Below are 12,949 nucleotides of genomic sequence, written 5' to 3' on the forward strand. Positions count from 1 at the left end.
GTTGTGGTGATCTGTGCTCAGTTACTACTATGACTCACTGAAGGCTCAGATTTTTAGCGTTTTTTTCAGTAATATTTTTAAATTAAGGTATGTAAACTGTTTTTAAAAAAAAAAAAAAAAAAAAAAACAATGCTATCGCATACTTAACAGACTCCAGCATAGTGTAAGCGTGACTTTTACATGCGCTGGGAATCCAAGCGTGCAAGTGACTCACTATACAGTGCTACTCGTTTCACTGTGGTGGTCTGCTCCTGCAACATCTCTGAGGTATGTTGGTACTCAACAGCTCCAAGTGACTAATGGCTCCCATAGTGGGCAGCACTGATAAGAATATTTCCATCATCACAGAAGTTCTATGGAAGTGATTTAGCTCAAGTCCATGTTGACCCCACATCCTGTGTAAGTGCACATCTGGAGAAAGCTGCAAAATTGGGGCTTAAGAGCACTACAAATTCCTAGTCACTAACTGGGCCCCACACTACAGAATGCCCAACCCCCACACTCAAAGCCTAACCCTTCTTCTCTCTTTCCCTTTTTTTCTGAGTGGAAAGCCAAATTACAATGCAAAAATTACAACTAACTTGGGAGAGCTCTGCAGGGATGAGGCTAGGAAGAGTGCCCTTGATGGTCAGGATTGGACATTTGTCAGAAATGCTAAGATCAGGCACAGATCTCTAGGAAGCAGTCTTCTCACTGTGAGTGTGATGCTGACCTCCACTTTCACTGAGAACATGAAGCAATGAGCAGTGAAGCCCACACTTTCTGCGGGTCCACCTAGAAAGTTACTTGGCACCTGAGCCATTTTTTCTTTTTCTCAGACTCAGAGCAAGGACAGCTACCGTGGCCTCAGTTCCACCCCTGAAGTCTCCTCTGGGACCCTGGTCCATCAGTAAGTCCCCCTCTTCTTTATGTTCAATCTGTCCCTCCCCAGTGGCTTCTTATCTTTAGCCCATAAATCTCTCCCATGTCCATTCTCCTCTCCCTCAATCTCTTGCACCATCTTGTTTTTCATTTTCAAACTTCTACCCTTGTTGTCTCCATGACTGTCCCTCCCATTCACTCTTCATGCTCCTGCAAAGTCAGTGAAACTGCCACCTACCCCTACTCATTCTCAATTGGGTTTTTCTCCTGGGCTCTTTTTTTTTGGTTGGTGGCATAGTCATCCATTCTGTCTCACTAGTCAAAATGTTCACGTCTCCCTGAGGTCCTAGATCTCCTGCAACTAACTGATTCCTAAGTATGAGCCTCTCTTCTCCAATTTCCCTGCCTTGTTCAGGTCATCACCAAATTCCTCCTGAACACAAAAGATACGCCGTTATTAACTGGTCTTGCCACTTTCAATCCCTTCCCCTAACACCCTGCCGCACGGCTGAGAAAACCTATTATGATTTGAGTCTCTTGAACTACATGTGTGCTCACAACTTCTTACGGCCAGGGAATGATTAAGGACCTAGAAAGTGAAGTTGCTCAACAAAGGCGAAAGTGCATCCGTGACAAGCGGGGCCAGGAGGCCAGGTACTCGAGAATCAAGCCTTTAAGCTCTTTCCACTAGAAAGGTCAGGGGGTTTCTGTTCTCTTTCTCTTGTTTTACACAGTGGAATCCTTTCATGACATAAAGCCTTACTGGTTTTTGATGTATCCCACACAAAAAAGAAAAGCTGAGCTGCCCTGGTTAAAAGAGACTGCAGACCTTACCAGGGCCCAAAAGACAGTCTGTCCCTTTCTATCATCCTTCCTGCCTCCCTCCCTCCCTTCATCAGATGTTTACTAAGCACCTATCCTGCCCCTGCCAGGCACCGTGCCAGGCCCTGAAGAAAACACAGAGGCAAGAACCCCATACTTTCACAAAAGGAGAAGACAATTAAAAAGCAAACAAATGAATATGAAGTTTAGCTAGCAGTAACTGCTATGGAGAAATTTAACAAAGCAGGAAATTGGAGAACAAGTAGCTAAGGTGTGGGGTGCTCGGGAAGGCATCGGAGATCACGTGTGAGGGGGGAACTGAGTGATGAGGAGTGGGCCAGGCAGTAGAGCATCGCAGGTAGAGTAACTGGCAGAGGCCATGAGACGGGAAGGAGCTCGGTGTGCGTGGAGGACAGGATGGTGAGCGTGGCCCCCGTGCAGAGGGTGAGGGCGAGGGAGAGTGGTATGACACGAGGTGCATGAGCTGTTCCTCCGCTGTTCACCCCCGCTCTCCGTTCTCCACTAGCAGCCAGGAAGAACTTCACTCAGCATGGGTCAGATGATACCGTATTCCTTTTTAAAACCTCAAACGGCTTCTCAGTACACCTGAACTCCTGATTCAACCAACAAAGACCTCACCTGTGATCTGCCCCTGCTGCCCCCTTGAACTACTGTCTCCACAACTGGTCATTCTAGCCATGCTGGCCTGGTTGATGAGCTCTGGGCAGGACCAGCCTAGGCCAGCCTGGGGTCTTCTATACCGGCTGTTCTTTTCAGCTGAGCAGCTGGCTCATTCCCTTCATCCAGATCCAGTCTATGTGCCCCTCAGTTTAAAGCCACTGTCCCTTAGTCACTCAGGATCCAATCCTTGGACTCTTTCCTCCAAACACCCAATCTAAAGTAACAATTCAGTCTCTCTTCAAGACAGCCAATTAAATTCTCTGCAGAGCACTAGCCATTATCTGACAACTTCTGGTTTGCCTGTGGACAGTCTCTTCCAACTAGAATACAAGCTCCGTGAAACCAGAGTCCATCTTGATCTTATTTACTGACTCCCTAGGACTCAGAATAGTGTCTGGCCTTTAGCAAGTAAGTCCTCATCAAGTATCTCGTTCTAGATTGTATTCCTTTTAGTCACAGCCAATTCGAATACTGACTGCTGACAATGTTCATGACAAGGTCATGTCTACTAACTCTACTGAACGTATCTTCTAGTTGAAAGAATAAAATGGAACACTCTGCTCATTTCCTTTGGCTTTCCAACTTAAAGACTAGTGAATAGCAAGGAAGAAAAAGAATAAAGAGTATGTATGAGATACTTCAGTATATCAAGGACTTTTTATTTCTTAACCAAAGAAGCATGTAAACTAAAACAAAGATTCATTCTTTTCTAGTCTGTAGGTGACATAGTGCCAGAGTTCCATACAGGTTTGTACAACAATCTTGGCAAACAATACATGAAAATGACTTCTTGGATGCTCGTGGAAATGTCATTCTATCCAAGACATACTAATATCCCTTTATAAGCGCTACATAAAAATCTGTTCCACCTGTGTCAAGGAAACAGAGAATTTCCCACCCTTCCTTGAATAAACTTGCTAATAATTACTGATCTCAAAAGCAAGTCTAATCTTGGACCCACTGTTTACAGTTAGCCACAAAAATGGAAATAATTAAACTAAAAAAATTGCTTTTTATACAGCCTTATTTACAGCATTGATTTATTTCCACCATTTCTAACACAGTGGGAATTTGTTAGATATTTCCTAGTGGAATACTCTGACAGCTTCAAACTATGTTGCCTAATGGAAGCCCAGTTGCAAAAATAATCTAAATTGTTATAAGGAGTTATAATCTTAAAAAGAAATCACTACCAGAAACTGCATTCAAGAAAACATTTAGTTCACCTTAACAGTAGGTGGTTAAATGTTAATATCAAAATGATTTCTGAGCTGATTTTCTTTTCAAAGTAGATAATTAGGGAAAGAAGTGAAATGACTCCTCCTTATAAACAAACTGTAACCCCAAAGATTATATAAGCTTTTAGTTTGGTACCTGAAATGCTGGTTTTAAATGGTGCTTAGATTATCACAAAAGATAGCTGAAATACCTATAGAAGCTGAATGATAATACCTGTGCTATTTAATCACCTACCTAATCACAGAAAGGAATTCTGTACTAAAATTCCTTTCTGGTCTACAGTGGCAGTCACAGCAAACATAGAAAGTCCCCTTCATACAAACAAGTTCCATTCTGACAGAGTGTTCATAAGTCCTACAAAATTAGCCTGGGTGTCCAACTAACAAAACTGGCTATATAGTGCTGTACTATAATAGGTTTATAATACCTTTCACACAAGTAATATATAAAAAACAAATACCAAAAAAACCACATTTTTAATCTTATAGTACAGTACCTAGAAAAGCAAGAAGTACAGTACAATAGCTGGCATACAGGGGCTGGCACTGAATGAACAGTCAAGAAGCGTTACTGACTGGAGCAAGGGGTAGAGATGGGAGGTGGGAGAGCTGAAGGATCGTCAGCACTAGGCGAGGGAGGGCAAGCTACAATTTCGATCACGCCTGACACTGATGGAATGCATGTCTGCATCTTTTAAAGTTCAAAACCTGTAGGTTTGTATGTAGGGGTCTTACTTTGCAGGGAAGTTTCAATTCTTTAGCAGAAAAGGATATGGAGGAAGAGAGTATCTTTCATGTGACCTTTGGTGACATGTGACCCAGGAGCCCACCTGCCGTGACAGGGAAGCCCAGTGTCCTCAGTAGCAAGGGGAGGGGAGCCCTGGCAGCAAACTGGGGCTCCCGTCATCACGGAAAGGATCTCCTACACCTGTGTCCATTGTGGCGCTCTCCCCACATCTGTGGTGAGACCTAAGGCGTTACAGACTGAAAACAGTGTGAATCTGACTGGATGATGATTCTGATGGAAGAAAAGTTTTTAAATCACTTACTGAATAATTGGGCTTCCCTGATGGCTCAGATGGTAAAAAATCTGCCTGTAATGCTGGAGACCCAGGTTCAGTCCCTGGGTTGGGAAGATCCCCTGGAGAAGGAAATGGCAACCCACTCTAGTATTCTTGCCTGCAGGATTCCATGGACTAAGAAGGCTGGTGGGCTATAGTTCACGGGGTCACAAAGGGTTGGACACGACTGACCCACTAATGTTGAATAGTTAGATCATCAAAAGTCAGATCAAACTGCACTGGAGGCAACACTGTTAAGGTTAATAACTGTTATATAAAGGGAAATAAAACTAGCTTTGTGAAAGATACTTGGAAAGTATTAAAACAAATGAAACATTTTATATTACTAATACATTAAGATACACAGGCTTTGAAAAAGTTATTAAAACTGTCATGTGACAACTCAACCAAATTTCACTACAAGTTGTTTTAAGGGACTGGAAATCTCAGGGACTTACTTAGACCTTCCAGAGGAGTTGGTCCGATGTTTACCATTTCCTACAAAGTCAGGAGAGCCTCCATGTAGAATGGCAGCTGTTCTGTGTCCTCCTGGGTCTTTTCTAGAGGTATGATCTTGGCTTGACAAACTAGCTATTTCTAAACGTTCCTTAAAAAAAGAAAAATAAAACCTACTTTAGACCTAAAGTCATAATGGAAGACAATCATGGTAAGTAATCATAAATATGTAGAGCATGCAAATTTCATTTAAGCCGAAGATTTTCAAGTGTAATAAAGTTGAACTCAACTTTTTAAAATTTAGTGTCCAAATATGTACTGTTTCAAGAACTGAAGGTCAAGGTTACCGTTTTAAGAGAATGTGAATTTTATAAATACTTAGAAATGTGGACTATGCGTGAAAAGTTAGGGAGAAGAGCAAGAGATAAACAGAAGGAGGCATTCAAACAGAGCATACTCAATATCCTGTAATAAAACATAATGGAAAAGAAAAAAAATATTCTAGTACCATTTGCAAAAAGGGCTATACTTTCTCCAGAATTATCTTTGTACCTTGCTCAAAAAATCAGTTATATATAAATATATGGGGTGGGGGGGTCTATGTTTAGATTATCTCTTCTATTGACAGAACTAGTATTGTTTTATTATCTATCTTGACTCCAATATTAAACTATTTTGAACACTGTTTAAAAAAGAAAAAAACAGAGAGCAGAGTGGCTGTCGGGAAGGCAGATTAGATGTAAGACAGGTGAACAGTCGTATCACCTTAAATTTGTATACAGCTTTGTACATTCACAAAGGGTGGTACATTTTTCTGTAGGAATGGTTACATAAGACAGACAGGAAAGTATTATCTGTGCCATAATAAGGGGTGAAGAAAATAAGTGCAGAGTGTCACCGGTCAAGGTCACCAAGCCAAGGCAGTAAAAAAGCCGAAGCTTCTAGCTAGGATCTGTTTACTCGTTCATCAGTACCTCCTCCCACTGTACCTCACTGCTTCCCTTAGGTGAAATGCCATTTCTTTAAAGGAGAATGAGCAAAATTCTCTCTGGATTTCTCCAAACATGTGTAACTGGTTTTCTGATTAAGTTGGACTCAGGAAAAATACAGGACAAAGGAGTATATCCTTTTTCCACCACTGCTTTTTAAATCTGTTTTCCATCACTGAATGAAATCTCAGGCAGATCCATCTGGTTTCTGTTCACTCTTCAGTATGAACAAATAGTTTTGTTTTCCAAGTATTAAGAATTCCAGTCTGAGTTGATTATCAAAGCTTCAATCTCCCCTCTCCTTCAACTCTGTTGATAAACTATTCTAGTAACATAAGCCTAAGTCTTCTACAGATAATATACAACTCAAAGTTTGGTAACTATCTGGAGAATATAAAATACACAATGAATGATATTTGGGAGACTTTTAAGTGCCTCATTTTAAACTTTACTACTGATAGCAACAAAGGAGGGAAAAAGGAATAATGAAGAATGAAGGACAGAGGTCCTGACTTCTGAGATATTCAAACATTATGAAGATACAGTAATTAAAATACCATCAATGGAAAGAAAAAGGTTGTATATTTAGCAAAATGTAAACTATTTGACTATGACAGAAATTCTAGAGTACCTGCTTAGCCATTTCTTTCCTTTTTTTCTCCTCTTTTATCTCTTCTTTCCTTTTCTGAATCTCATGAAGGATTTCACGTTGCTGAAATAAATCATACTGCCATCAAATGCTGATCTCTGAAACCCATACAACACACAAATTCTGAAATCACAAAAAATCTTTTGAATTTCAGTCCTAAGAGTATGTAGAACCTTAGTGCATACTATAGTTTCATCAGTTTATCAGAGTTCTTCTGCAGTAGACCTCCCATTTAAATGCAGTAGACTGTGGGGGAGGGACACTTCCTCCCCACTTTTACGTGGAGGGACTTGTTGTGGAAGCTCAGAGTCCTAACTATTGGACCACCAGAAGATTCCCAAAGTGGAGGGACTTTCACTGTGGCAACACCACTGGCCTCTCACTTCTCCCCACTCTTGACTGAGCCCCTCCTTCTTGGTATCTGCCTGTCTGCAGAGAACATGCACTTGCACCTACTCTTTGCCCAGGTGGAGGTGGACTGAGCCGGCACCACACCCGTAACACAAGACCTTCAGCTGCACTCCCCAGCCAGCTTTCTCGTTGTTAAAAGGGGCATTTGGATCTACTCATTTGAACCACGTACTCAAATGATTCTGAGTTTACGTAAAGTAGCATTTTTATGAGCCTCCTAAAATTCCAGGTTATAACTATCAAAACCATTGAGAGACTAACCAAAAACAATTACAGCAATAATAGAAAATGTAAAAACAAACCCAAAACTTACAGCAGTACATTGAAACAAGACTGTTAATTAAATATCTTTATCTTCTAATTAAAATGCATCTGCCTAAGAGCTAAGGAACTTTAAACTTTAAATGATAACTAGGCTATGCAATTAAATAGGAGATAAACAGTAACAAATGAATGGAACTCACAAAGACAATGCTAACACAGGCAAAGGATGAACAAAATGAAGTAGGAAAAAAAGAGCAAGGAATAAGAACCTAAGCAAAGTAGGAATAACAAAATCCTAGAAGTAACTGTAACATCTAAGGGGAGAGAACTAAAAAGCCTCACTAAGAGATAAAAATATATGGACAAACTATTCCTGGATAGGAAGTCTGAACTTTGTCATGATGTAAATTCTGCCCAAATGGATATATAAGTACAATTTTACTCAAAATTCCAGAGGCTTTGTTTTGATTTTGAGAAAGCAATCCTATAATTTCTCTGTAAGAATAAATGTGTGAGGATAGCTGAGAGAAAAAAAAGAACAAAGAAAGAGGAAGGGACAGGGGTCCTGACTCCTCAGATAGTCAAATGTTACAAAGACACAATAATTCAAGGATTGTGGTATAGACCTGAGGAAAAAACAGATGAATTGAACCAAAGAGATAATTTACAAATAGAACTTAGTACAAATAAGTAGGTAAAATACCCTTTAAAGGAAGTATTACAAATCACCTAAGAATGAATGATTATTTAATAAATGTGTTAGGAAAATGGGGGGGTGGGGGAGGACTCAGACCCTCATTTTAACAACCTATACCAAAATAAGTTCTAGGTAAATAAGTTTATTAAAAGACTAAAGAGAAGAAAAAGAACAAAAATCAAGAAGGAAATTTAGATATACATATTATGTTTGATTAAAGGATTTTTAAAGTAACACAGGAGTGTACATTCTTATGCAGACTAGGATTAAAGAAAAAATACAAGTGGTGAGTGAACAAAAAAATACGTTCAGCCTCTGGCTTCGGCTACTCGTTTGGGCATGAGATACTTGTCCCACAGAGGGAAGATGGTAATAGCCTCTGAACTCCTGCACAGCTTTGCAAGCACACAAAGAAGTTTGCTTAAACTGACTTTTTCTTTCATTTAAAGACCAGGACTAAGGAAGGGTTCTAGGGGCAGCACTGATACTTGTTGGGAGGGAATCACTCATAGTATTTATTTCTTGGTTACTCCTAGGGCCTCCTTTCACATGAATTCATGGTTCTCGGATCAAATCCAGAGCAAAACTTAGTAACTATGGATAAGAGACAGAGATTAAAAACCTATAGGGGCTCTCAGTCCCCTGGCTGGCCACCGTGGTGACATGAGTCTCACCTCCTCTTCCTCTTTCCGCTTGGCCTCTAACTGCCTCCGCTGCTCCTCCTGAGCTCGCCTTTCCAGCATTTCTTCATGAAAAGACTTGGGAGGGGGCTTGTTGTGCTCGCAGAGAAATGACTGCACATAGTAAGCCAGTTCAAATATCATCACCTAAACACATGGATGGAAATCAACCACAAATGGTCAAGTGATGGGAAGACAGGGTCCAACAGCAAGACTACAGAAAAACATGCAGACCATCTGAGACCATTCACAATGATGATATTCATTTTGATGCAACACACTCTAAATCAGTTATAGGAGGTAACCACAGCAGGAAAAAGCTTTTCAGCACTCATCTCATTGTGTTGCTATCAAGACAAAATCACTATCTAAATAAACAAAAAGGGTCACTTCTGTAGTCCTATTCAATTTATTGGCATTTTCTATATAATAAATCTTCTAAAATACTTTTCTATATAAATAAATCTGATAATATATTTAAGATTTTTAAGATTGCATAAAAGTAAAAACTACATTCCTGACTGGAAAACCTGCCTATATAATGACAGTTGAGCAGAGAATAATCATTGCTAACACGAGTGCTTTCACCTATTCATGAAGCCTACTGAAAACATCCTAGTGGGGTAACATGCAAATATTTAAAGGCCTCACTCTCTTCCTGCTAGCAATGGGCCAGCAGAAGGTAGATCAGTAGTTGGAAAGCATTTCATTTCCACTTAGGGAAGCATTCACAGTATCAGAAGGAGAAAGCCTCCCCTCTCAGACATCAGATGTGAATGTAGGAAGCCACTTTTCCCCAGCCCCTTGGAGTCATAAATTGTAGCTTGGTTGGTAAATCAACAGAACACATGTTTCTGGGACCCACACTGACCAACTACCCCAACTTCAAAGAGGTCAAGACAGCCAAGTGCCTTCTGCAGATGAAGACCACCACTCTGAAATTTCTTCTTCCTCAATGACAATGAAGCAGATGGAAAGTTCTTGTTTCTAAAAGGACCTAACAGGGTGGAAGAAAGTAATAGATGTCACTGTACACAAAAACATAGTTTTCCTGCTGTTCACCTTTCTTGTTTTGAGAGAAATCAGAGAGATCGTTGGCAGCACATGTGTACAGCAATGATTGGAGGAAGCTGTATTTTTTTATTGTACTAGAAGCTGTGGCTTTCATTGGATATATTTCTGTTTACAGTTGAGAAACACTAGTCTAGAATCTAAGAGGCAAGCTACTGTATGAAAAGCTCTCTTACAGGAAGCTGGTGAAAGAAGGCAGTCTCTATTACAAAACCATTTCTACACCAGAAAGAAGCCAGGAGCCAGGTGTGGAGGACTTTTCTTTTGCTAATCTATAAAATTCACTAGCATTTTCTATACAAATCTGATAAATCATATAAGACTGGATGTAAATAAGAGCTAGTCTCCATACTGACTCTTGTCCTCCTCATCCCCACATCTACACCGTTCACTGGCTTGCATCTCTCAGGCCTCTGCTCAAATGTCACCTTATCAGGAATCTCCCCCTCCTGCCCCCTGACCTCCTTATTTATAGCAGCTACACTGCTTCATGGCATAGTACACATCTCTATTAGTCAGGGTTCTCCAGAGAAACATAACCAAATAGAAGGGGTGTGTGTGTGTGTTTGTGTGTGTGTGTATGTGTATATGCACACACAAAGTTGTCCCTTGGTATCCACAGATGCTCAAGTCCCTTATATAAAATGATGCAGTATCTGCATATCCCCTATGCCCATCCTCCCATATACTTCAAATCATCTCTACATTACTTACAATACCTTCTAGAATGAAAATACTATGTAAATGCTATGTAAATAGTTGTTGGCATGCAGTAAACTCAAGTTTTGCTTTTAGAACTTCCTGGATTTTTTTTTTTTTCATGAATATTTTCCATCTGTGGTTGCCTGAATCCAACTGCTGATGGGTGCTGATGGAGTACACACAGTTATAGGGAGCTGATTGTATGTTGTAGAGAGAAGAAGAGAAGATAGAGGGAGAAGGGAGAGGGAAAAATGGATTGAGATTTAAGGAATTGGTTCATATGATTATAGAAGCTGCTAAGTCCAAATTCTGCAGGGTAGGCCAGCAGGCTGGTGATGCAGGGCTGAGCTGATGTTGCAATTCAACTCCAAAGGCCATCTCCTGGCAATGCCCTCTTCTTCCAAAGAGGCCAGTATTTTTCTTTTAAAGCCTCAACTGATTGGGTGAGGCCCCCCCACATTATGTAAACTGCTTAACTAAAAGTCTGCTGATTTAAATGTTAATTTCATCTAAAAAATACCTTCACAGAAACATATGGAGTGTTTGGTCAAATATCTGGGTACCATGGCCTAGCCAACTGACACATAAAATTAACCATCACAGCTTCTATTAGAAGAGCTAAAATAAAAAAGTCAAATTAAATGCTGGCAAGAATGTGGAGAAACTGAATCACTCCCATATTGCTGGTAGACATGGAAAATGGTCAATCTGGAAAATCTCGGCAGTTTCTTAAGAAAATGAACACATAGTACCATACACCCACAAGTGCACACCTGAGCATTTATTCCAGAGAAATGAAAACATGTTCACACAAAACCCTAACATAAATGTTTAGAGCAGCTTTATGTTTAACACACCCAAACTGGAAACAATTCAGATGTCTTTCACTGGTGTATGGCAAAACAAACATCTTATATAGACATAAGATGGAATACTACTCAGCAATAAAAAGTCACAACTATAGACACATGTGACAATCTGGATGAGCTTCCAGAGAATAATGATGAAAGGGAGGTAGCCAATCCCAAAGGTTACATACTAAGACGCTACTTATATAATATCCTTGAAATGAGAAAGTTATAGAAATGGAGAACAGATTAATGGTTGCTGGATGGATCAAGGAGGGCGTGAGGATATAAGGAAAGAAAGTGAAAGTTGCTCAGTTGTGTCTGACTCTTTGCACCCCTGGACTATATATATAGTCCATGGAATTTTCCAGGCCAGAAATCTGGAGTGGGTAGCCTTTCCCTTCTCCAGAGGATCTTCCCAACCCAGGGATAGAAATGAGGTTTTCCACATTGCAGGTGGATTCTTTACCAGCTGAGGCACAAGGAAAGCCCAAGAATACTGGAGTGAATAGCCTATCCCTTCTTCAGCAGATCTTCCCAGCCCAGGAGTCGAACTGGAGTCTCCTGCATTGCAGGCAGATTCTTTACCAACTTAGCTATCAGGGAAGTGGGGATATAAGGAGGTGGCAACAAAAGAGATCTTGTGGTGATGAAACTATCCTGTATCTTGACTATATCAATGTCAATATCCTATTTATGATATTATAATACAGTTTTGCAAAAATGTTACCATTGGGGCAACCTGTGTAAAGAAGAGTACATGGCTTCTCTTAGTATTATTTCTTACAAGTGCATGTGAATCTACAATTATCTCAATATAAAAAGTATATTTTAGGAGAAGGAGGCGAAGAGAGGAGAAGGGGACAACAGAGGATGAGATGGTTGGATGGCATCACCGACTCAAAGGACATGAGTCTGAGTAAACTCTGGGAGTTGGTGATGGACAGGGAGGCCTGGTGTGCAGCAGTCCATGGGGTTGCAAAGAGTCGGACATGACTGAACTGACTGAAAAAGTATAATTTATTTATTTTTACTGGAGTATAGTTCCTTTACAATGTTGTGTTAAGTTTCTGCTGACAGTAAAGTGAATTAGCTATCTGTATCCGTTATCCCCTCTTTTTGGGACTTCCTTCCCATTTAGGTCACCAGAGAACACTGAACAGAGTTCCCCATGCTATACAGTAGGTTCTCATTAGTTATCCATTTATCCACAGTACTGTATGTGCCAACTCCAATCTCACAAATTCATCCCACCACCCCCTTTCCCCTCCTGGTATTCATGTTTATTATCTGCATCTGTGTCTCTATTTTTGCTTTGCAACTGAGTTCATCTGTAACATTTTTCTAGATTGCATATATATGCATTCATCTATTATATCTGTTTTTCTCTTTCTGACTTACTTAACTCTGTATGACATTCCCTAGGTCCATCCACATCTCTGCAAATGGCACAATTTACTCCTTTTATGGCTGAGTAATAGTCCATTGTATATACGTACCATATCTTCTTTATCCATTC

General features: G+C 40.3%; 1 protein-coding gene across 5 annotated transcripts in view; it reads right to left on the minus strand.

The window, feature by feature from the left end:
- Nucleotides 1–12,949, minus strand: part of EIF2AK4 (eukaryotic translation initiation factor 2 alpha kinase 4) — a 101,929-nt gene that overhangs the window by 67,858 nt on the left and 21,122 nt on the right. For all 5 annotated transcript variants that reach the window (XR_005718741.1, XR_005718740.1, XM_040226957.1 and 2 more), the window contains exons 4-6: nt 8,804–8,956; nt 6,740–6,820; nt 5,122–5,270 (exon numbers count right to left, since the gene is read on the minus strand). Coding sequence is in view for 3 of the 5 variants with exons in the window: in XM_040226957.1 (XP_040082891.1) it covers nt 5,122–5,270; nt 6,740–6,820; nt 8,804–8,956 (383 nt within the window). In the remaining 2 variants the exon portion in view is untranslated. The remainder of the gene's footprint in view (nt 1–5,121; nt 5,271–6,739; nt 6,821–8,803; nt 8,957–12,949) is intronic.

This window comes from Oryx dammah, unplaced genomic scaffold (genome assembly GCF_014754425.2).
Source record: "Oryx dammah isolate SB20612 unplaced genomic scaffold, SCBI_Odam_1.1 HiC_scaffold_26, whole genome shotgun sequence".
In the NCBI taxonomy this organism is placed as follows: Eukaryota; Metazoa; Chordata; class Mammalia; order Artiodactyla; family Bovidae; genus Oryx; species Oryx dammah.